This window comes from Stegodyphus dumicola, chromosome 8 (genome assembly GCF_044657685.1).
Source record: "Stegodyphus dumicola isolate Sdum_Otavi_A_Nest chromosome 8, ASM4465768v1".
Lineage (NCBI taxonomy): Eukaryota > Metazoa > Arthropoda > Arachnida > Araneae > Eresidae > Stegodyphus > Stegodyphus dumicola.
The window spans coordinates 124842453-124864682 of NC_140775.1; the positions used below are offsets into that span (position 1 = coordinate 124842453).

At 30.7% G+C, this 22230-nt stretch overlaps 1 protein-coding gene across 1 annotated transcript in view; it reads left to right on the forward strand.

Moving 5' to 3' along the window:
* The window catches only part of LOC118202009 (proteasomal ubiquitin receptor ADRM1-like), a 42847-nt gene that overhangs the window by 3153 nt on the left and 17464 nt on the right, over positions 1-22230 (forward strand). Inside the window, exons 3-5 of the mRNA XM_035374167.2 lie at positions 1839-2067; positions 17941-18192; positions 21771-21806. Coding sequence (XP_035230058.1) covers positions 1839-2067; positions 17941-18192; positions 21771-21806 — 517 coding nt within the window. The remainder of the gene's footprint in view (positions 1-1838; positions 2068-17940; positions 18193-21770; positions 21807-22230) is intronic.

Below are 22230 nucleotides of genomic sequence, written 5' to 3' on the forward strand. Positions count from 1 at the left end.
ATCAGTAAAATTTGTGAATTCTGTTATCAACGATTCGTCTTTTGGTCATTCTGATCTATACTGGGTTCCTTTTACATATTTTGATAAAAAAATATGTTTTATTTGTTTTAAAGATAAAAACAGTATTAAAAATCAGACACCAACTGACAATGAATTCATAAGCATGTTTCAAAGCAAATTGCAAAGATGTAGCTCAACATGACATTTTGGAATGGATAAATATTAAAAGCAGTAAAGCAAGGTTTCTAGTTTTAAAGTAATGAAGAAATTATTCTTGCCCATAGATCTTGAGAACAATGAAATTGCAGTGATGAGTTATGCTGTGAATGACGATGAAGCAGACACTGAAAGAACCATGTGAAGCCTTATACTGATTTTTAAGAGCATTGTCTTGTGCTTCTATGGATCCTTTGCTGATATGAATATGGTATGGCTGTGTATCAGCTGAAAGAATTATAAGAATGCTGTTAGAAAATAGTTGTAAAAATTTTAAATTTCACAAATTGTGTAGGTTTTGGTGGAGTCTGTTTATCCTGCATTTTTATGAATATTTTTGTTGAAAAATAAAATCTCATATAGGTTATTTGTTTAATTAAAAAAATTAATTTTATTAATTGTATTGCACTTATTTTTAGAATTTCAAATAAACATTTTCAGATAACTTTGCCAAAAGAAAAATTGGCATGAATTAAAATTTAAACTGAGTTTTCGATTATCTGAGGTAGTTACAATTCCATATATCTTTAATTATTGAGGTCCTTCTCTATTGTACTGTTATTGTATATCTTTATTAAGACAATAAACCATTTGTATCATCAGTTTAAAATTAATGGCAGAATTCTGAATTAAATTCTTTACTTCTAGGTTGTGTTTTCTTTTATACCTGGTTTTATGTTTTAGCAGATGCTAAATTGTTTGTTTTTAATAAATATATTAGTATGTGTAACTGTATGCTCTTTACACCGTTTCCAAGTAGAATATTCTTATTTTGCTTTGATAAAGCCTTTTATTTAGATTATTTGTGAAATCTATATTAACATTTCATTATTAACATCTTAAGAAAAAGTCATACAAGTATGTAAGTTGATAGGAAATTTCTTTATATTATGGTTTGGAATTGAATTCGTGATGCAATGTAATTGCAGACAGATATATGATGGTTCAAAACTTGATCACTTAAATGTTGTGATTTAAGACATGCTTGTATCTTGCATTTCTTAAATATTCCTTATTTAAGTTTTTACAGCTAGACATTTTTTTTTTTTTTCCAATGCTAAACTTAAGCCTAAAATGGGCACTTAAAAATTCCATAAAATTAAAATAATGATTTTAAATGTAAAACATATAATATCTCTGCTAAGGGCAAATATGCTTTCCAGTTGCAAATAATTATGTATTTTCAACAGTAGCAAACACATGTCTATCTCCTGCTACTTCCTTAACTAAAGTAATCCCACTTGTTCATTATAGGAAATAAAAATAAGTGCTAAATCCTAAACAAAACGTCCAGCTTAGTATTGAAAAAATAGAATGAAAAATGCAGAATAACAAACATGAATTGTTGCTACATGCAGAAAAAAGGTTCATAGTGTTATTATCACCATTTTGACAGTATTTATGTGTAGTGGACTCTCTTCAGAAATTTAACCATATTTATCTGAAAACATGTTAAACTGTTACTTCTCACATTGTTTGAAATATGATCAAAAGTTTTAAAATGCAAAAAATAAATAAGTTGTGAAAAATATATTTTTGACACACATAAATTATTTTCAAGTGATTTTAATTTTTTAAAGCCTGTTATGGGTTCAATTACTTAATGTGTGTATCTTTTTTAGGAACCTAAAACAGATCGTGATAGTGAATACTGTGTAAAAGTGAATTCATACTTAAATCATCCACCTGCTGCTGGATCTTCTCGTAGTGGTGCGAGTGGTTCTATGGGTGGCTCATCCACCCCTTCACAAAGTGGAGGTGGTCTTCAATCTGAACTGAGCTCTTTGGGAGATAGTGACTTGCAAAATCTTCTTAATAACATGAGCCAACAGCAGTTACTTCAGCTTTTGGGTAACAAAACTGCTGCTTTAAATATTTAAATATTAAATATTTACTGTTAAATATCATATATTTTTTCTTATTTTAAAAAGTTATGTTTAAAATTTTTATATTAATAATAGTTTTGAATTATTTTATTATATTTAGCTATATTTCCCTCTCTTTTTTTAACTAAGCCATCAATACAAAGTTCATTATTTATTCCTTGGGATAAAGAAAAAAAAAATGCTCTTTAGTTATAAAATATAATAGGCAACAAATGTATAATTTATGCTTTTATTGCACAAACAGAATGTGTGCATCTTACCAACATAACTACAGTTAACATCAGTATAAGATGTTATTGAATAATGTTTCAGTGTGGCCAAACCGTATAATTTTATTCCAAATCATGTCATCATGCCATATACAATCCTAAACCCAAAAGCTCCATACAGTGCTCTTTGTGTTTTGAGGAGGTATGGCTTTATTTTTCATTTAAGTTGTTTCCATTATTCATCAGTAATTTAGGTCTTTATTTTAATCCTTCTCTTTTCAGATACTTTAAAAGATTATTTACTGATTTCAAAATTGTTGTTCGAAATCTATGCCAAATGGCGTTTGAATATAGGAAATAATGATGTAATAATAATGTTCTAACACATGGTTCAGATGTACCAGATGAGTAGTGGTAAAGTACACAAGGATAAAGCATTTTTCCTCTTTTAAAAAATTATTCTATTTATAATACATATATGTTTTACTTCCACAAAAATATATAAAATATGTGTTTTAGCAATATGAAATATTTCTTAATGCAAAGTGAAATTTATTTCCTTATACAGGATGTAGGGAAAAGCTCTGACATGAAAATGAAGTAACAAATACAACAAAGACTTATAATATATATTTTTCGATTATGTAAATGAATGAATTTCTAATGAAGCAGGTATGCTATTTGTTATTGTTAAGGCAGAACTTTCTTAGTAAAGAGCTTAGCACCACAGAATACTGTGCAAAGTAAAAATATCCAAGCCAATTCTTAGAAAATTATTTCATAATGCTTTGTATCATCATATGAATCATAAAGTAAAGTCATCATATGATTTAAGGTGCCATTCAGTAGCTGAATGGTTTACCATTGTTCCAAGTTTGTGATCCAGATATTCTAAGTAGTTAGAACTTTTGATTGGAAAAACAAGCTGTCTTTAAGGTTAGGGATGTTTTGTTATGGTTTTTAATTGAATAGATTAGCCTTTAATTGGGCACAGCCTTTTGGCTAAGATCAAAGTGTAGTATGATTAATGGCAATTTTTTTTAAACATTGTATTCTGTTTCTTAACCTTTAATAATATCATTTGAAGTGATTATCTAATAAAGTATATTTTTATTAAGGTACCTAAAAAAATCTTTTTTACAGCGTCTAACTGACCAGAACTTAGATTGTACACTGGTCATCAAAATTAAAGGATAATGAGAAAACTCATAACTGATATTTAATGAAGAATTATTAACAGAAATTTCCTCAAAAGCATTAGTTAACGTAAATTACTATGTCTGGCATTTGATTATTCACAAAATATTAAAATTAAAACCAAATTTATAGAAATTGGAAAAGTCGCCTGTTATGGAAAACATTTTTCTTTAATGTGATGTATGGTCACCAGTGTTGATCAAGTCCTCTGGAAATACGCGTCACTCTTCTAAAGGTACACTTTTCAGCTCCTGAAGGGTCAGGGAGGAATTTGGCGTGCTGAAATTCGGTGACCTAAGGCATCTCGCACATGCTTGCTGTATACTAGCATCACATACGCTTGATGAGGCCGAGCATTGACATCCATTAGAAAAAACTCTAAGCCAACAGCACTCCTAAACAGTATAACTTCAGTTTCCAATACTTCGTCCACATTTCTCTCAGCGGTTACAGAACATCTTGAAAGATATGCAGCCTTTGCCATGATTCCTTCCCAGATCATTAAACTGCAGTTGCAGAAACAAGATATTTCGTGGACAAAGGAAAGAAAGTTGCATTGGTCAGTGAGTGTATGGGTTCATTGTCACTAAATGTGACAATAGCACCAATTTAAATGGTCCTTTCTTGAAGGTGGAGTGAGTGGGACACAAACCATTGGTTTTTCTCGTATACAGTCCAACCTCGTTAAATTTTCATGGAGTGATAGAATGGATAATTCAAGTTCCTGTAGTAGCCTAAAGGTCTAAAACCAAATCTCTTGTTGTGGCCTCGCTGTTTCTTCGAGCAACAATGACATAAAACGGTCTTCTGATATGGTTGTTGCTTTTGACTGGGCTGTCTATCAATCGATTCAGTGCTTAAAAAGCGGTTCCAGACTCATAATATGACACTTTGAGTGATATTCAAACACCCATTTGTGTTTTACTTTAATTTAAATGATGCCTTTGAGCCATACCTACTGAATACTAATCTCTCTCAGAAACCACATTTTAAACAACACTACAGACCGGAATTCCAACATGCATCCTTTGTGCACCACATTGTCAGTCACTGAATTTGCATATTTCCGGCGCTGACATATGCGTGGATGTGCAAATTTGTGTTCAACTATATTTAATTAATAAAAATAATTACAGCATTGGTCATTGGTTGCAATATAACTTAATGAGCATATTTTTTCTCATTATCCTTTAATTTTGATGACCATTGTATATTGCATTGACAGTGAATTTAAAGTAGTTTAGTGTTTATGCTTGTACAGTAAGACCCCGCTTAACGCGGGGGATACGTTCCATCGAAGTAGAGCGTAATGCGAAACAGCGCTAAGCGAGGCTATCTTAACATGTAAATAATGGGGTTAGGGGAAGACTGATAAAAAATGGTTAGGCATTAAATTTAATAATGTTTTTTTTAATAAAAATAAAATCAAACATTTATTTCTTACAAAAATAAAAACAATATAAATGCATATACTTTTAAAAACAAATAAAATTCTCAGTCACATCATTCAGTCTATTCTGGGTTTCCAATTTTCTGCCTTTTTGTTAAGAAGGCATTATGATAGATTGGCTTAATGGCATATTGCGTTCAATTTCGTCGTCAATCCATATAGACAGTCGTTTTCCCATTTCCTCTATAATGTTATTTCTAGAACGGGTAATTCTAGTTACAGAGCTTGACGTAGTTGCAGTTGCCGATGACAGTATTTTTTCTTTATTCTTAAGAATTGTCCTTATTGTTGAAGTTGCCAAAATCAATGCAGCACTAATTTGAGATTGACGTTCACCAGAATCTAATCTTCTAATCACTTGCATTTGAGTTTCCAGTGAAATGCTTTTTCTGGTTGCTTTCTTTTCTTGTTTTTTATTATCACCCATGATAAAAACTAAAGATCATAATATTTGTCACTGTATTAATCGTTATAGTATTATACAAATTTAAACTTACAATAATGTCAACAAATGTTTCAAATGATAAAAATGCGTCCACAAAGCAAGAAACACAACTACACTGTTTCGGATATGTTATTTGGAAACCTAGCGCTGCGCACAATTTTGGAGAATCCCCGGGTTGAAATAAAAGAGCGCTAAACCGAAACAGCGTTAAGCGGGGTCTTACTGTATTTCCAAAATCTTAGAAACATCTTGAAAGATAATGAGTGAAAAATTAATAAAGCTAATATTTTTGCAACTCAAAATCTTAATATGAAACAGTACGGTTGTCATTTGCTTTAATAGATAAATGAAGCAGTTTATTTAATCTTAACGGTCTTTTTGAAAAATTATCTATTTACATAATACTAACAGTTGCATATAAAGGTAACATCTAATATGTACACTGCTCAAAAAAAAAAATGGGACAGTGCTATATCTCCCGTTCTACTGGGCCGATTGACAAAATTCAAACTACGTTTTTCATGTCTCCAAGGCGCGACTTAGGATATATATTAGATTTATATATAGTACTATTCTAACATAGGTATTTTGACGCAAAATCAGACTTTTTCTGAAATAACATACCAATTTTTTTACATATTTCGATTCTACGACTCAAATTATGCCAGAATACCAAGTTTTGTAAAAAATCGTACGAATAGTTTTTAAAATATTAGCTCTCAAAATTTTAGCGCTTCAATGTTAATTGAATTTGGCAAATATTTATTAATATCTCTTTTTTTACTAAACCTTTTTGATTTTTTCTCTCACGTTTCGAAATTTTGGTTCCTTCCAAATAAAATTTATCCATTTTTTGCGTTTTATTTTTTAAATTTCTATTTTTAAATAATTTTTATAAATTTTTCGAAAAAAATTTTAAATTATAACCTATAAAATTTTTGCCATCATCTTAAAGTAGGTGTATTTTTAAGCATATCTGCAAAAAATTAGACTTTTTTATTCAAAATTTTCTAAGATATACACGAATTTACATAATTTCGCGTTTTGAAATTTGGCACCTTTTTTTTGAGCGATAATAACGCCAAATGTGGTCTATGGATTTTTGTTACACAGAATTGCCACAGCTATTTTTAACCTTAAACTTCAAGTAAAATTTTACGGAGAATTAATTATATGACATTTTTTCCCTCCATGATGCTTAATAAATATTTATTAATACTATATGAAAGGCTATTTTTTTTAAATTATAGATGATATTATTCAAATTTTTAACTATTTTTTTTTAAATTTCTCTCGTATCTTTTCTTTTTTTAAAAAATTTAAGAGTAAGTTTTTGAAAGAGTAAATTTTTACCTTCGGCGTTTTATCGTCTGCTACTTTACTTCGTTTAAATCGAATTGTCTAAAACTGAGAATTTTCGTTTGATATTTATTTGAATTTTATGACATTAACTGCATAATTTATTTCTAAACAAACTGTTGCTTTTGAAGTGGCTGAAAAAGCGGCTGATACTATTATCCATATTTTTAAAGCACAATATATTTTTATAGAAACATAATATTTAGAAATTTCATTTTTTATAAAAGTCAAATTATGATATAAACATACAACCCTCTAGAGACTGAATTAATGGAAGTTCAATGGTTATGTAGAAATGATCTGCAGCTACTTAATGGCTGGATAAGTCAGCAGATTCTGTGGACAAGTAAGAATAATTATATAAACGACACCAACATTCTGGATTCAATAAACAACGAGGATACGATGTTTACTAAATGAATTTAAGAAGTTTTAAAACTTAAAAAAGCAACTCATTTTTTTTCCTAAAATGTATTTTTGTGCGTAGCGTATTTTCATTATATCCTTAAAATTCTAATTTAGAATGTAATTGTCAAGAACTGAATCCTAATCATCAGTAATATAATAAGTAATTATTGCGGTTATTAATAAATCCTTCTTATAAAGTAATTGCAAATATTTCAAAAAACTTTCTGTCTGAATGCAAACATTTTTCTATGCAAATATTTTTAATTTTATATTAATCAAGATTGCACACCATATTACTTATTTCCACTTCAATTCTTACCGTCAGTTTTAGTAGAATTTACAAATCAATTATATTTAATTAAGGATTGGATTGGATTATTTAATTATGGCAAAGCACACGAGGGCTATCTGCCTAAAGGGAGGGATGCCTTCGTTGAGGACTTTCTAAGAGAAACTGGCCCGTATACACGTTACACATGGGGAAAACCGCCCATGCGGCCAGCCCGTTCGCGGGATTCGAAACTCGAACTGAACTACCAGTGTTCAGCGTCTTTACCGCTCGGCCATTGGTGGGCTATTTAATTAAGGAATGACCATCTAAGTTAAGAAACAGCGTAACGTAACAACATTTCAATTATTGGTTCCGTATCTTTCATGTTACTCCCGATTGGCTAGCTACATGATTTTTAATGAGTATTCGGATTTTACTAGTAACTTCACCTGGAAATCGAGCTTAAACTAGGTTAGTTGGTTATTTGAACATAGAAAGAACATGGGAGCTATTTGATTAAGATGCTTTCATAGAGAATCTTTGTAAAGAGAACCTAAAAAACTACGAAAACCAACCATGCAGCCTGGGTTAGACTGAGCAGCAAACAATTAGTATTTAACAATCTTTTCTTTTTCAAATGCTAGGCAACGGATGAGGCTCCAATTAAATCTCCAATTTAATATTTTATTTGGAAATATTTAAAATATTGTTGTATTCTTTGACACAAAAAGCAGAATTTAAGTTTTGTTAACTCGTTAGTAAACTACCAAGCCGTAGTGCAAATGAATATTCAATTTCTTTGGCAATAATTGTATTCACTTAATATTCTTGGAATATGAGCTAAAGAAGGAACATTCTCAGAAGATTAAAGAAGTGTTTAAATCCAGTGATATTAGGTTTGTCTTACAAGCTCAGGATCAAAACGATTCTGCAATTGCCCGAGTAGTTGACTTGTAAATGGATGTGAATTAAGCAGATGACTTTTAATCTTACAATATTCAGCCAGAAAATGTATTCCAAATGTTTTGTATTGCATGACAATGCATCTTTTCATTATTCAATAACCAGTCGGAGAACCGCTTGTGTTCGGAAAATAAGTATGTATATTCAATCGTCCTGCATGTTCTTCAAATTTGTCTTCTTGTGATTTTTTTTTTCTTTCTCAAAAACTAAAGTTGCCTCTCAAAGGAAAGTTTTTTGACATTGAAGAGACAAAATTAATATGACATCTACTTTTAGAGGCATGTCAAAAACAGATCTCTACAAACCCTCTCTTCCATTACATGCTGTGCTGTCAGACAAAAAGTTACATCAGCGTAAATTCTATAATCTATTTTTATTACACTCTGATTACTTTATTAACATACAGTGAATATATACTAAATCTTTTACTTTAGCTTAAGTAATTCGGAATTTTTGACGGAATTGTTGTCGGAACTAGGACTTAGAAGATAAGTCAAATTGAATATTTCGATAACCCAGTAAATTCAAGTTCGAAATTTCAATATTTTATTTTCGGAGGGAGGGGAAATGTTTTCAGTTTTGGTCCATTATACTAAGTATATTTGCTTCGATTTTTTATTTTTCCATAAAAGCGCATAGCTTCAAATTAAAATTTAATAATATACAGAGTGGTTATAATTAATGTTCCACATTGAAACGGTCATAAAAGGAAAACTACTGGATCAAATGTTATCAAACTTGGAAATCGTGTAAAGGAGGTCATGGGAATTTATTTTTCCGCGAAAAAAAGGAAGTTCGAAACCTCACCACCAGGGGGGAAATGGCGCTGTATGCAATATTGTTAAACGAAATATGGATCGGAATCTAACTTAACCTTTTGTTAAACGGGTTTAATATGTTGTATACCCTTAAGAAACTTTGAAGTAGGCAAATTACCATTTAAAGACGTTAAATTCGATAAATTTCGAGTGCGCCATCCCTGTAAGTGAGAATTTCGTCCGTGAAAACCACGAATTAGCGATTAGAAAATGTGAGATCGCAAATCACTCTCACAAGTGCGCACAATCTGGAAATCGTTTTCTTACAGATCGCCAATTTGTAATTTTTTTAAGCCTGAATTCGGTACTAAAACATGAAGATACTGATTCAAAACGCTTTTAATCGATTTGGGCCAAAAAAATTTCTCATGTTATCTATCTAGTTCCATTGCATTCTCCTACTGCATTCGATTGCATAACAGTCATTTCACACCGTTTACTGTTGAATGACAGCTAGTGTTATAACTGAACCATTTTTTCTGAAGAGCAGTCGACAGCTGGACCACTGCGATTGCAGCTCACTTAGAGCCAATATTAAAATGTTTCGTGATACATGAACTGCAGTAACGTGGCATTTTAGATACTACGATTTTTATGCAGGGCTGGGCACCACCTGAAGAGAGTCGCATAGTTACTTAGGCAACATTTCACGAATGAACGTCTTATAGGCCAACACTTCTTCCTACCAGACATCAACCTCTGTGACTTTTGTCTCAAAAGCACTGTTTATGGTGATAATCTAAACAATTTGGCAGAAATGAAAAATGTGATACACTGTAACATTCCTTCTGATATGCTATGTGTAACGTGTATACGAGCCGGTTTCCCTTAAAAAGTCCTCCACGAAGGCATCCCTTCCTTGAGGCAGATAGCCCTCGAGTGCTTTGCCGTAATCTAATAAACCAAACAAAAACCAAACCTGATATGCTAAGAGCTGCTGTTGAGAATGCAGTAACATGATTTAACTTGCTTTCGGAAAATGCTGGACGCTACATTGAACATGCTTTGTAAGACGTTTCGGAAAATATTAAACACATTTTAAACAGATGTTTTCGTGTCTTATTTCATTTAACAATATTGTATACAGCACCATTTTTACCCTGATGGTGAGTTTTTGAACTCTTTTTTTTCCGCCGAAAATAAATTCTCATAACCTCCTTTACACGATTCCCAAGTTTGATAACATTTGGTCCGGTAGTTTTCCTTTTATGACCATTTCAAAGTGGAACTTTAATAATAACCACCATGTAAAATAAGCTTTAAAAGTCTGACAGTTTGGTTCAAGTCCCAACTTTAAAAAATATATATAAATATATAAATTTTTATATTAATTCTCTTAGAAAGCATGTTTTAAGAAGCTAATTTTTCTCTCGCGTTATAGATTGTATAAAAAAACATGATCTTTAATATGATTCAGATTGTTTCAGCCGATATAAGAATCGAGTCACTCTGTGGTACAGAATAAACCCTGCTGGGCTGTTTTATTTCTTTGTCATTTAGCAAAAATCTTTTAATTAAAACATTTATCCTTTGGACTTCGCTTTAAACTTTATTTATAGCTAAAATGACTAGAAAATGAAAAGCTGTCTTTAGCTGAAACGCAATTCATATAATTGATATTTTAAAAAATTGACAAGAATGCAAAATGTATGGAAGTCTAGCAGTCGAAAAATCTTAATTTTCTTGTGTGAGCACTGAAAATAACTAGAAGGAAAGAAGAAAATTAGGGAGAAAAGTAAGCAAAAATTTGCAGGGAAATTTGGCTGTCAGACGTACCAAGATGTTCAAAAAGTTGGACGCTTTCGAATATACTTTCAGGATACTTCAAAGAATTTAAGTGTTCAAAGAGAAAACACTTGGACGAGTACACCAGCAAATACCATCAATTGAGCTTGTGTTAACAGAAAAGACAAAACGATATCATTGCAGATTAAAGTGAAGAGCGACTGGTTTTAAACTATATGGTTGTGTAAATTACATTATAGAACATCATATCGTATCATAAATGGTGAATCCCATGATTTACTCAGTCGAATTATTTGAAGATTCAGGAGTTTATCCAGTGATGTATGTGGATGTCACCTAAAGATGTTTTTTTTCCCTTCCTGATGAAACAGCGGCCGAGTGGTAAAGTCGCTGAACACTGGTAGTTCGGTCCGAGGTTCAAATCCCGCGAACGGGCTGGCTGCATGGGCGTTTTAGTGGTTTTCCCCATGTGTAACGTGTATGCGAGCCAGTTTCCCTTAGAAAGTCCTCCAGGAAGGCATCCCTCCCCTTAGGCAGATAGCCGTAGTGTGCTTTTTCATAATAAAATAAACCAAAACCTTTTGATGAAACCAGTCTTTTCTTTCATCTCATAGCTTCAAAATGTTTAGCCTCTTAAGACTGATAAAGGCTCTGACGAAATACTTCGTGAAGAACTTTCTAAGGGAAACCAGCTGTCGTACGCGTTACACATGAGAAAATCCACGAAAACGCCCATGCAACCAGCCCGTTTACCGGGGTTCGAACCCCGGAGTGAACTACCAGTGTTAAGCAACTTTACCGCTCGGCCGTTTGTGGGCGTTTATGAAATGGAAGGCGATAACTTTATTTAAAATGATTGTCAGAAATACCAAAATGTTTCGAAAAGTTGGATACTTTTCAATATACTTTCAGAATGCTTAAAGAAACAGAGAAGAAAAATAAATATTTTCGTAAAATTTAGTATTCGTATTTTTTTTTAATTTAAAACTTTTCAATCTTATGATATTTGATTCTTGCGATTTCAAAAATAAAATATTTGACTAAAATATGAATAACATTTTAAGAAACCAAATGTAGGATAAAATTGTGTAAAGCAATGGGCACAATGATAAAACTGTTTAAAGCAGTGTATGCAAGTCATCCCAAGTTAAAATATCGGTTATACATCTCTCTTATTTATATATATTTTTTCTGAACGGAACATTGAAAGGCGTGTAAAACTGTGCTTTACTGTATTTTCTCTTTTAATATAGTATGCAGTTTTCAAACGCATCGTAGTCTGGGTTACAAAGTATTCTTCCGAAAAAAACGTAGTTCAAATAAATAAAATCAAATTCTGGAAAATTGATATTAATAAATATATTTAAAATGCTCAGTTCGAAGGAATAAATAGAAAATTTTAAAACAATTATCTGAAGAGACAATGCAACACAAACAATTAAAATAAAAGTATAAAAATTTAAAAATGACCGAAAATAATAGCTATGACGAAAAATATATATAAAGAAAACTATTTGAAAAAAAAAAAAAATAATAAAATAAACGCTGCACCTTTATTTACGCAGTTCGAATTGAATAGAAATTTTTAAAACAGTTATTCGAAAAAAAAAAGTGCAACTTAAACAATTAATATGAAATTCGAAAAAGAAAAAAATTACTTAAAAAAATAAGTTATAATTAAAAATATAATATAAAGAATATTATTTGGAAAAAAGGAACGATGGTGACTTTTTTTCCTAAGGAAACTGGGTTAGCCAAGTGAAGTATTCTTGGCGCAAACTGACAAAAAAGTGCCAACATAAATTTGTGAATTTCTCCGTAAATTTCGCTCCAAATTTTACAAAATTTCATATTTAGGCGTAATTTGAGTCGTTGAATCGAAATATGTAAAAAATTGGTATGTTATTTCAGAAAAAGTCCGATTTTGTGTCAAAATACCTATGTTAGAATAGTGCTATATATAAATCTAATATATATCCTAAGTCGCGCTTTCGAGACATGAAGAACGCAATTTGAATTTTGTCAATCGGCCCAGTAGATCGGGAGATATAGGACTGTCCCATTTTTTTTTTTTTGAGCAGTGTACATTAACACTTTACTGACCACTAGCAGTTCAACAGCACACACATGTCCGACCGGCCACTCAGCCGCAGATTCTCTCTTTTCTGAAAAACTGTCAGGACAATCTGATAAATCGTTTGAATAAAACTCTCCAGTACCATTTTTTTTGCTCATCGTGAACGGTAAATATTTTAAATACGGTGTGAAAATGTGGGAGTTTACAAAGCAACACACATAACGCAAGTGAGAAATGTACCTCAATACTAATAATAAAATGCAGATGATATAGCAAATGGCAATTGTTTATCGCCATAGCTACTGATTGATAGGTTATTTTTAGGTAGCCCTGAGAAAAAAACGATTAATACGCTATCGGTTGGTAGGCGTTATTGAAAGGAAGCCGATTAATAGGCTATCAGTGGGTAGGCTTTGGCAAAAAAAGCCGATTAATATGCTATTGGACAGTAAGCGTTGACGGAAAAAGCTGCTATCGGTCGGTAGGCATTGGTGATAAAAAGCTGATTAATAGGCTATCGGTTGGAAGGCGTTGGAGATAAAAAGCCAATTAATAGCCAGTTTTCCGGTAATGGGCTAATAGTCCTTTTCAGCAGTTCTTAGTGTAATGGTTTAAAGTTTTGTAGAAAGTTTATTAAAATACATGTTGATTTCACTTCGAAATTGTTGAAACTAAAAATAATTTGTAATCAGAGTATTTGTGATAATTAGAATTTTTCGTGAGATGATTCAAAATAAGCATTAGAGTAGAGAACTCTTCCGATTTAGGCAGGAAACTCCCAATATCTAACCATTCTCCCGACAACCCGATTTACAATATATATCTCCCGGCTTTCTCTTATTCTTAAAATTTCTCATGATTTTTATGCAGCTTGGCTTAATACTTTATTATTTGCACCAAAAAATAAAATAATTTTGTACATCTTAAAGCACTTGGTTTTTCTCTAGGTTACATGTAATAAAAAAAAAAAAAAAAAAAAAAAAAAGTAGTTTCTTCAGTGAGAAATGGCGAGCTTCTGGTTTGTAAGTGAGAGCAATGTCTGAAAACATTGTATTCCAGTTCTCCAATGACCATCGAATGCTACTGCATGTCGTCTGTCATATATTAGCCAATGAGCACAAAGCAAGATCGAGTTGTTATTTCATTCATCTTATCATTGAGTGGTGTGGGGGACGTGCTTTTGAGAAACAGTTTAACAAATTATGATCTTTAGTTTAGTTTTAGTTATGTCTTTAAAAAAGGTAAAATACTCAGGTACTTTACAAAAATCGTACACAGATGACTTTCCTTCTACTATTTCCTCCTATTGTGTAGTAATGTGTACCATTTGACGTGATTTTTCGATTTTGCATGGTGGAGAGACCGTTCTCAAACAAGTGTGCACATAAAAACACAAGGACAACACGAGCTGTATTTGGAAGGGGAATGAAAAATTCTATTTTTCGATGGAAACGAAAGACCAAATAGTTATTAATGCAGAATGTGTATTCTCTGCCTTTTTACTGGAGCACAACCTGCTATTGAATGCATTGAATCATGCTGCAACTTTGTTTAGAAAAGTTTTCTGAAAGCAAAATCACTAAGAAATACTCAAGAGCAAGGACCAAAACTGCTACAATTTTTAAAAAAATGTGTATGAAAAATAAAACTTCAGTTATTGATTGTATTGGAACAGTTTAATTCTGTCTCTACAGATGGAAGTGGTAATGCTGATTTAAAATTGTATCCAGTTGTTTCATTTTTAATCCAGTATCTTCAGAATTTGAGTATAGTTTACTTTCTGTCCTGACATTAGAAGGACATTCAACAGGCTTTTATAGCACAGCTAATTATTAAAACATTAAAACGAAATGCAATTCCTCTGGATAATTGCCTAGTATTTGGTGCCGATAATGCACCAGTAATGGTAGGCTTGAAGACTGGTGTTGCAGGCATCTTAAAAAAAGAAAATTTGGATTTGCTAATTCTGAGGTTCACCTGTCAAGTTTGTTGAACACCTTTTCGTTTAATTTATACATTGATTATCTTGATCTAGTGATTCACTGCTTGATAAAAAAAAAAAGGCTTTTTTTTTTTTTTTTTTTTTTTTTTGGTCCAATATAGTGGAAATCATGATTTTTCTAAAAGAATTCATGGACTCTAGTTATTAAAATGTCATACCAGCTAATTAAAATATGGTGCTATTATAAATCTTAAACAGGTTTTTACAAGATAAATTTCAAAATATGGTTTGTGTTCAGCAAACTGAGAAATTATTTAAAAGTGATTCAAAGCTTTTTTTTTTTTTCTCAGTTAACTAAAAGAAATATTCTTTGTTATGTTTAAATAATAATGCTCAGCAACAAGAATAATATACATTGAATATCAATATACAGTGGCTCCCAAAAGTGTTCATACGCTAATGATTTTCATTGAAATAGGCTCTATCCATTAATTAAAAGTAAACTTTCTGAATGAGATTTTAATAATAAGGTCTATAATATATTCGTAATAAAATTACATGAAATATTTTTTAAATATAGCAAAACTTTATTTTTAAGAAATTAATAATAAAAAATGACAAACATTTTATCTCACAAAAGTCTTCGTACACTTCAAAAAAATCTTGACATATTAGTAAATATTTTTATTTTTTGTTAAATTAATATTTAGTAGGATATCCTTTAACATGCACAACAGTTTTTAAACGTCTGGGAATACATTTTACTAGTTTTTTTATAATTTCTGCATCAATGTTCATCCATTCTTACATCATGACTGTTTTGAGTTCGCTTTTCGTTTTGATGTTTTCGTACTTTAACCTCCAGTTCTTTCCAAATGTGTTCTATGTGGTTTAAATCTGGTGACTAAGATGATGTTTTCAAAACCTGTGAACAAATATAGAGATACCACAGGCGAACGTTGAGAGCCTAGGATCATTGTCATGATTAAAATTAAAGTTGTTTCCAATAGCCAAATTTTGAGCTGATAATTTTAAATTGTCTCTTAAAATATTTAAATAAAAAGAATGATTCATTACGCCATTAATAAATACCAAATTACCTAGTCCTGATGCTGCCATGCACCCCCACACAAAAACACCTCCACTGCCATGCTTAACTGTTTCAACTAAGTTCTTAGAATGAAGTTCCTCATATTTTCTTCTCCATACAGTTATTCGACCATAGGAACCAAAAATATTAAATTTGCTTTCGTCAGCAAATAGGACATTACTCTGGTACGTTTTGGGTGTATTTATCATTGATTTTGCGAATAAAAGCCTAAGCTTTCTATTTTCTCACTAACAAAATATTTTTTACGGGCTAAATGCTCATGTAAGCCAGCTTCTCTGAGAACTCGTCGAACAGTTTCATGTGAAATTGAAGTAGAAAACTTTGCATTAAATTCTGCAGAAACTTTTACAGCATTCAAATGTGGGTTTTTCACAAATTTTCTAATAATAAATCTCTCATCACGTTTAGTTAACTTTCTCGGTCGACCTTTTTCTTACCTTGTTTTCAATCCGATTTTCTTTAAAGCGTTTTATCACATACTGCACCGTAGAATGGGATAAATTAAGTAATTTACCGATATTTCAAATTGATTTCCCCCTACTATTATCACTTTTTATTTTTATTTATTTATTTATTTTTTTAAATTATCACTTTTCAAATGCTGTTTGTAATTTCTTTACAACTGCTACCCATTTTTCAATAATAAATAGAATAGTATGAAGTAAAAAAAAAAATAAAAGCGAATGATTTTTTAAATGCCACCACAATGCAAAAATTAAAAAAAGCGACAAACGATAATTCTAATTTTCATTTTATCCAAAAATATTTCAGTGTACGAAGACTTTTGTGAAATAAAATGTTTGTCATTTTTTTATTATTAATTTCTTAAAAATAAAGTTTCGCTATATTTAAAAAATATTTCATGTAATTTTGTTACAAATAAAGTATAGATCTTATTATTAAAATCTAATTCAGAAAGTTTACTTTTAATTAATGGATAGAGCCCTATTTCAATGAAAATCATAAGTGTACGAACTTTTAATTTGCACTTTCTCTCTTTTGGTCTTTATTTCTGTACAGTTGATCAGTTAAAATTTAATTCATCAGGAAAGGCTGTGTATCTGTTTAATTGGACTTTAATAAGGCTAATGATGTAACACATATTAATAATAGATTAGTATCAACTATTTGCCATATTAATCAGCACAGAATAAAACATAATTTTTCCTGAATTTTTCTTTTCTGTACCCCCCCCCCTTTTTTGTGCACCTTGAATATATGCTGTGTAGTGTTTAGTTATTAAATGTGAAACTTATATATCTGTTAGATAAAATCTAAAATTTGAACTCTTTAAAGTTTTTAATTGCAATTTATAGGTGTTGTCAAACATGATAAAGCATAGAAAATTTTAAAAATCTCCCGCTATCTTTTTATTTTAGTAACTTAAAGTATTCTGCTTATTATTATGTTCCTTAAAATCATTTGAAACTGTTGAAGTATTCAGTTTTGTAACAATATAGATTATATAGATTATTGGTCTATTTTTATATAACTATTAATCTACCTGCAAAGTATGGGAAAAAGCACAAATTTATAAAAAATTTCAAAAGAATCATTTTTTAAAATATAATACTTAGTGCAAAATTCGTGTAATAAATCTAGCAAGGATTGTTTCTAATTAATCGCTGAATATGAATTTAATGTTAAATTGCTGAAACTCAAAATAACATGAACAGAAATCCATATCATTTTATACATTGGAGCGACATTGTCAAAATGTGAGAAAAATAAGGAGGATGGTCTATGCATCATTTTGGTCAAAGGTTGTAACATTAATTTAAAATGTGTAGTTATAAAAGTTGTCATAAGTTCAGTTATTTTTAAAATCACCTCTTATTGTAGGTGGCGTTGGAGGCATGGGTAATATGCCAAGCTTAAGTTCTCTTTTGGGAGCTAGTAGACCATCTAGTGGCCAATCTGCTTCTTCTAATTCAGAATCCTCACACAGTGCTGTTGAAACAACTCAGCCTTCCAGGACACCTCAAACTTCTGTTACAATTACTCAGCCAGCGGATACTACCACACCAGCCCCAGCTACTGCAAGTTCTTCTATTCAACTAAGTGATTTGCAGAATATTTTATCTGGTCTTAGCGGTAAGATAATAAGATGCTTTCATAAACCAGTTTTTACTTAGAATACTAACAAGGGTTTTAAAGATTTCCTAAGCTTGGATATTTCTAAAATATTTAATTTGTAAAATTTCAAAAACCCAAAAATTGTATTGTGCTTTTTTTAATTATTGAATTAATGCACAGATTTTTTTGGGGGAGGGGCTCTGCTATTCTGAAGATATTTTCAATCATTTAACCTTCAGATTTTCGCATTTTAATGATTTAAAAACTCCTGTGTTAATTGCATGTTCTGTATTAATCTCATAATTTTGTGTTTACATTCTGTACAAATAATAATGTAGTATATCTGAAATGTTATAAATCATCTTAGAATTCTTATCATTCATATTCAATGAAGAGTCATAAATTAAAAAATTTTTAAGCTGTTTCTGAAACTTGAATATATAAAAATAATTTTGACCTAGTGTTAAAAGAAATTAAATATGTTTATGACAGTGTCAAAGAACATTTCTTAATAAGCATAATCTGCTGTTGCCAGATATTTTGCTGGTGAGCACAAAAATATTTTAAACAGTTGTTGCCAAGACTCCCCCCCCCCAAAAAAAAAAGTGACAACAAAAATCATAATTGAAAATGATGGAGAAATCATTAGCTGTTTTTAATACGGGACAACTCAAATCCAAAGTAGCCTATTGAATCCAAGAACTTAAATAATTCATTATTTGGGAAATTTATCAAATGTATATTGCAACATATTAAAGTTTCATACACAACTGTAGTATTATATTAACTATTAAAAAAACTGTCTTTTTGTTTTAATTTTTTAATTTCATAATTTTTATTAGTAATTTTATTACTAATCAAATCAAAAATAACATCCCATTTTTCTAGAGGAAAAAATCCTATTTATAATAAACTCTTGTTATATTTCTAACAGAGCTTATGCATGTTTTTCTCTTATTCCCTCATATGATCAGTGCGGAAAACCTGAGATTTTTACACTCCATGCTACATTGTTGACTTTTTTTATGTTTATGTGGCAAGTTTTAAGACAAAACTGCTAAGAAAAAAATTAGTACATTAAATTGATGTGTAAAATTTGAGGGTGGGATTTTTCATTTGAAAATTATTTGACACACACACATATATATATTGTTAAGAAGTCAAAAAAAAAATTTTGTGTAATTATAAATTTTACATTTCTGGGTACTTTTCAGTTTCGCCTGTGCAAATTTTGCCAAGCACACTTTGTTGGCAACAACACATAAAAACCGTTAACAAATGTTAGTTCTAAAAATTTTTTCTTTTGAAGGCATAAACATTTTAATATCGTTTAAAATTGTGTAAAAAACAATAAATTTATAAAAAGACATTAATTTAAGAATTTACTATGCTTTCATGGTACATCATCTTAATTTGGCGTTTCATATCACGCAAGCCCAATCACACGTAAACTACGGTATAAAAATGTAATTCTTTCAGTAATTATCTACATTAATTTCAAGTTATATCTTAATATGGAATACAAGTGTAAATGCAAGAATTATTTCAATTCGCATGAATAGCTTATGTAAAACTGCAGTGCTTTACTTTGCTAGTGCATTCTCATTATAATTGAGGAATTTAACCCTTAATTTTGCCTTTCCTATTTTTTTGCCTTCGGGGGAGCGGTGTGTTGCATCCTAATTGACTTAATTACTGCAAATGATGTAGGGTATAAAATTTAACTATCTTCTGTAAAAATTCTATGTAATTGTATGCCAGTATTGAAAGAAACAATCAATCTGATAAGAAATGGCTGCGACTTGTTTTGAAAATGAAGCGAAAACGGTTACCAGCAAAGATATTCTGTTTGGCATCAGTTGTATCATTATTGGCGACTTTATCGTTTGCGCCAGCAAAACGAAAAAGTACCTATTTCTGTTGTGATGGTAATTTTCTTATTAGCAACATTTCTAAGAAAGGCTTTGCTGTAAATTGGGGGGCAAGCTAAAATTTGTCAGTTGAAAGAAAACATCATATAGTCTTGCTTTAAATAATTTCACTTTTTGACAAACAGCAGTATGAGTGAATGATCAAAAATTTGAATGTGTGCATTGAAACCTTTGAAGTAAATAACTATTAAAATAATAAATGTATCTGTTTATTGAATATTTGTTTATTATATATTTGTTTATTGAATATATATTATATGTTGTAGATTTCCTCACTTTGTAAATGCTAAGTTATTGTTGAACGTGAAGAACCTTAAGAACTGTTAAGCGAAAATTAAAAAAAAAAAAAAAAACTCCGTCTTGGAGTGTATAATAAAAGCCGACACTTGGGCTTGAATTTAAGAGGCTAAGAAGTAAACTAAAACTAATCCAAACTAAGAGATATAGCCGAAGCTATCAAGATTCTAACCGAGTTGGCCTCTTAACGCTAATTGACTGTGAAGCTATCAAGGGCCTGATTATGGCCAAGCGTAATAATAGCTATGAGAGAGAGTAGCCCAAAAGGCCAATGCACGCTAATCAGAAACTCTGATTCTCTCTCAAAGCTGTTATTACGCTTGGCCATAATCAGGCCCTTGATAGTTTCACAGTCAATTAGTGTTAAGAGGCCAACTTGGTTAGAATCCTGATAGCTTCAGCTATATCTTTTAGTTTAGATTAGTTAAGACTTGAACTTAAGAGGTTTACTTCTTAGCCTCTTAAGTTAAAGACCAAGTGTCGGCTTTTATTGTACACTCCAGAAATCTTATTTGAATAATAAAGGGTTATTTAGACTTTCGTCTTGCTGTTTCTTGTCACACGAACTCAAGCGATTATCCGCTTAACAGTCCTTAAGGTTCTTCATGTTCAACAATAACTTTACATTTACAAAGTGAGGAACTCTACATATGGCGCCTTTGCCGGGAATCGAATCACGGACCTCTGGAATACCGGCCTAGTGTGCTGATCCACTACACTAGGAAAGCGGGAAAAATACCTTACAATGTATTTTACTATGAAATTGTTACATTTTAAGTGTTACCTTCATTGATATATAAATACTGTATAATTAATTATATGGGGAACAAGATGAAAATAAATCCACTTTATATGTCTTTTATTATTTTTTGCATGTATATAAATAAAAAAACGCAGTAACTTCTTACCATACTTAACAAAAGAAATAAAATTAATGGTTACTAAGCACAAGAAAATTTCACTAGCAGTGATAGTTTGGGAAACATGCTTTGATAAGTTTAATTGTTCCAAATTTAAAATGTGGAAACAAAAGAAATAAAATTAATGGTTACTAAGCACAAGAAAATTTCACTAGCAGTGATAGTTTGGGAAACATATTTTGGTAAGTTTAATTGTTCCAAGCTTAAAGTGTGGAAATGTTGTGATTCAGTAGTTCAGTTTAGGCTTATTTTTATTTACTGTGATTATATGTTAAAGGTACAGATGTGCATCTTTTTTGTATAATGCTGTGCTGCCCCTCCCATTTTTCGAGATCATTTTCTCAACGTCTTCTTGAAATGGACATTTATCATATTTATGAAATATTTCTTAGATGTATTATTATTATTATTATTATTATTTTTACTATTAATTTTGCTTATTTCACAGTGCCAACTCAAGCAGAAAGTTCCCAGAAGCCATCTGGTAAGTTTAGAAATGATTTATAGATTTTGATTTTTCCAAATATATGTGGTTTAACTTACTGATATATTTATTACAATCGAATGTTTCTTTATAATTTCATTTCATTTAATTCAAATGAAATATTTGTTACAATTTATTGCTCAAAATATTCTTTGCCCCTCTTTAAAAGTATTCAAGTTGGGTAATTTTCACTTTCAAACTTGTGTTCATAAAATGCATAGTTCTGAAAATGAAGTGCATGTATTTTGTAAAGATGCGACTAGAACTTAAAATTTAAATAGATTGTTTTCAAGAAAATAAGTTCTAAATTATAGTTATTAAATATTTGGTATTTTAAAAATGTTGGTGCATTTTTGTTGTTGGAGCATGTCATATAGCTAGTGGGAAAGAAGTTATATGTGATATTTGCAAAACCTTTTTTTGC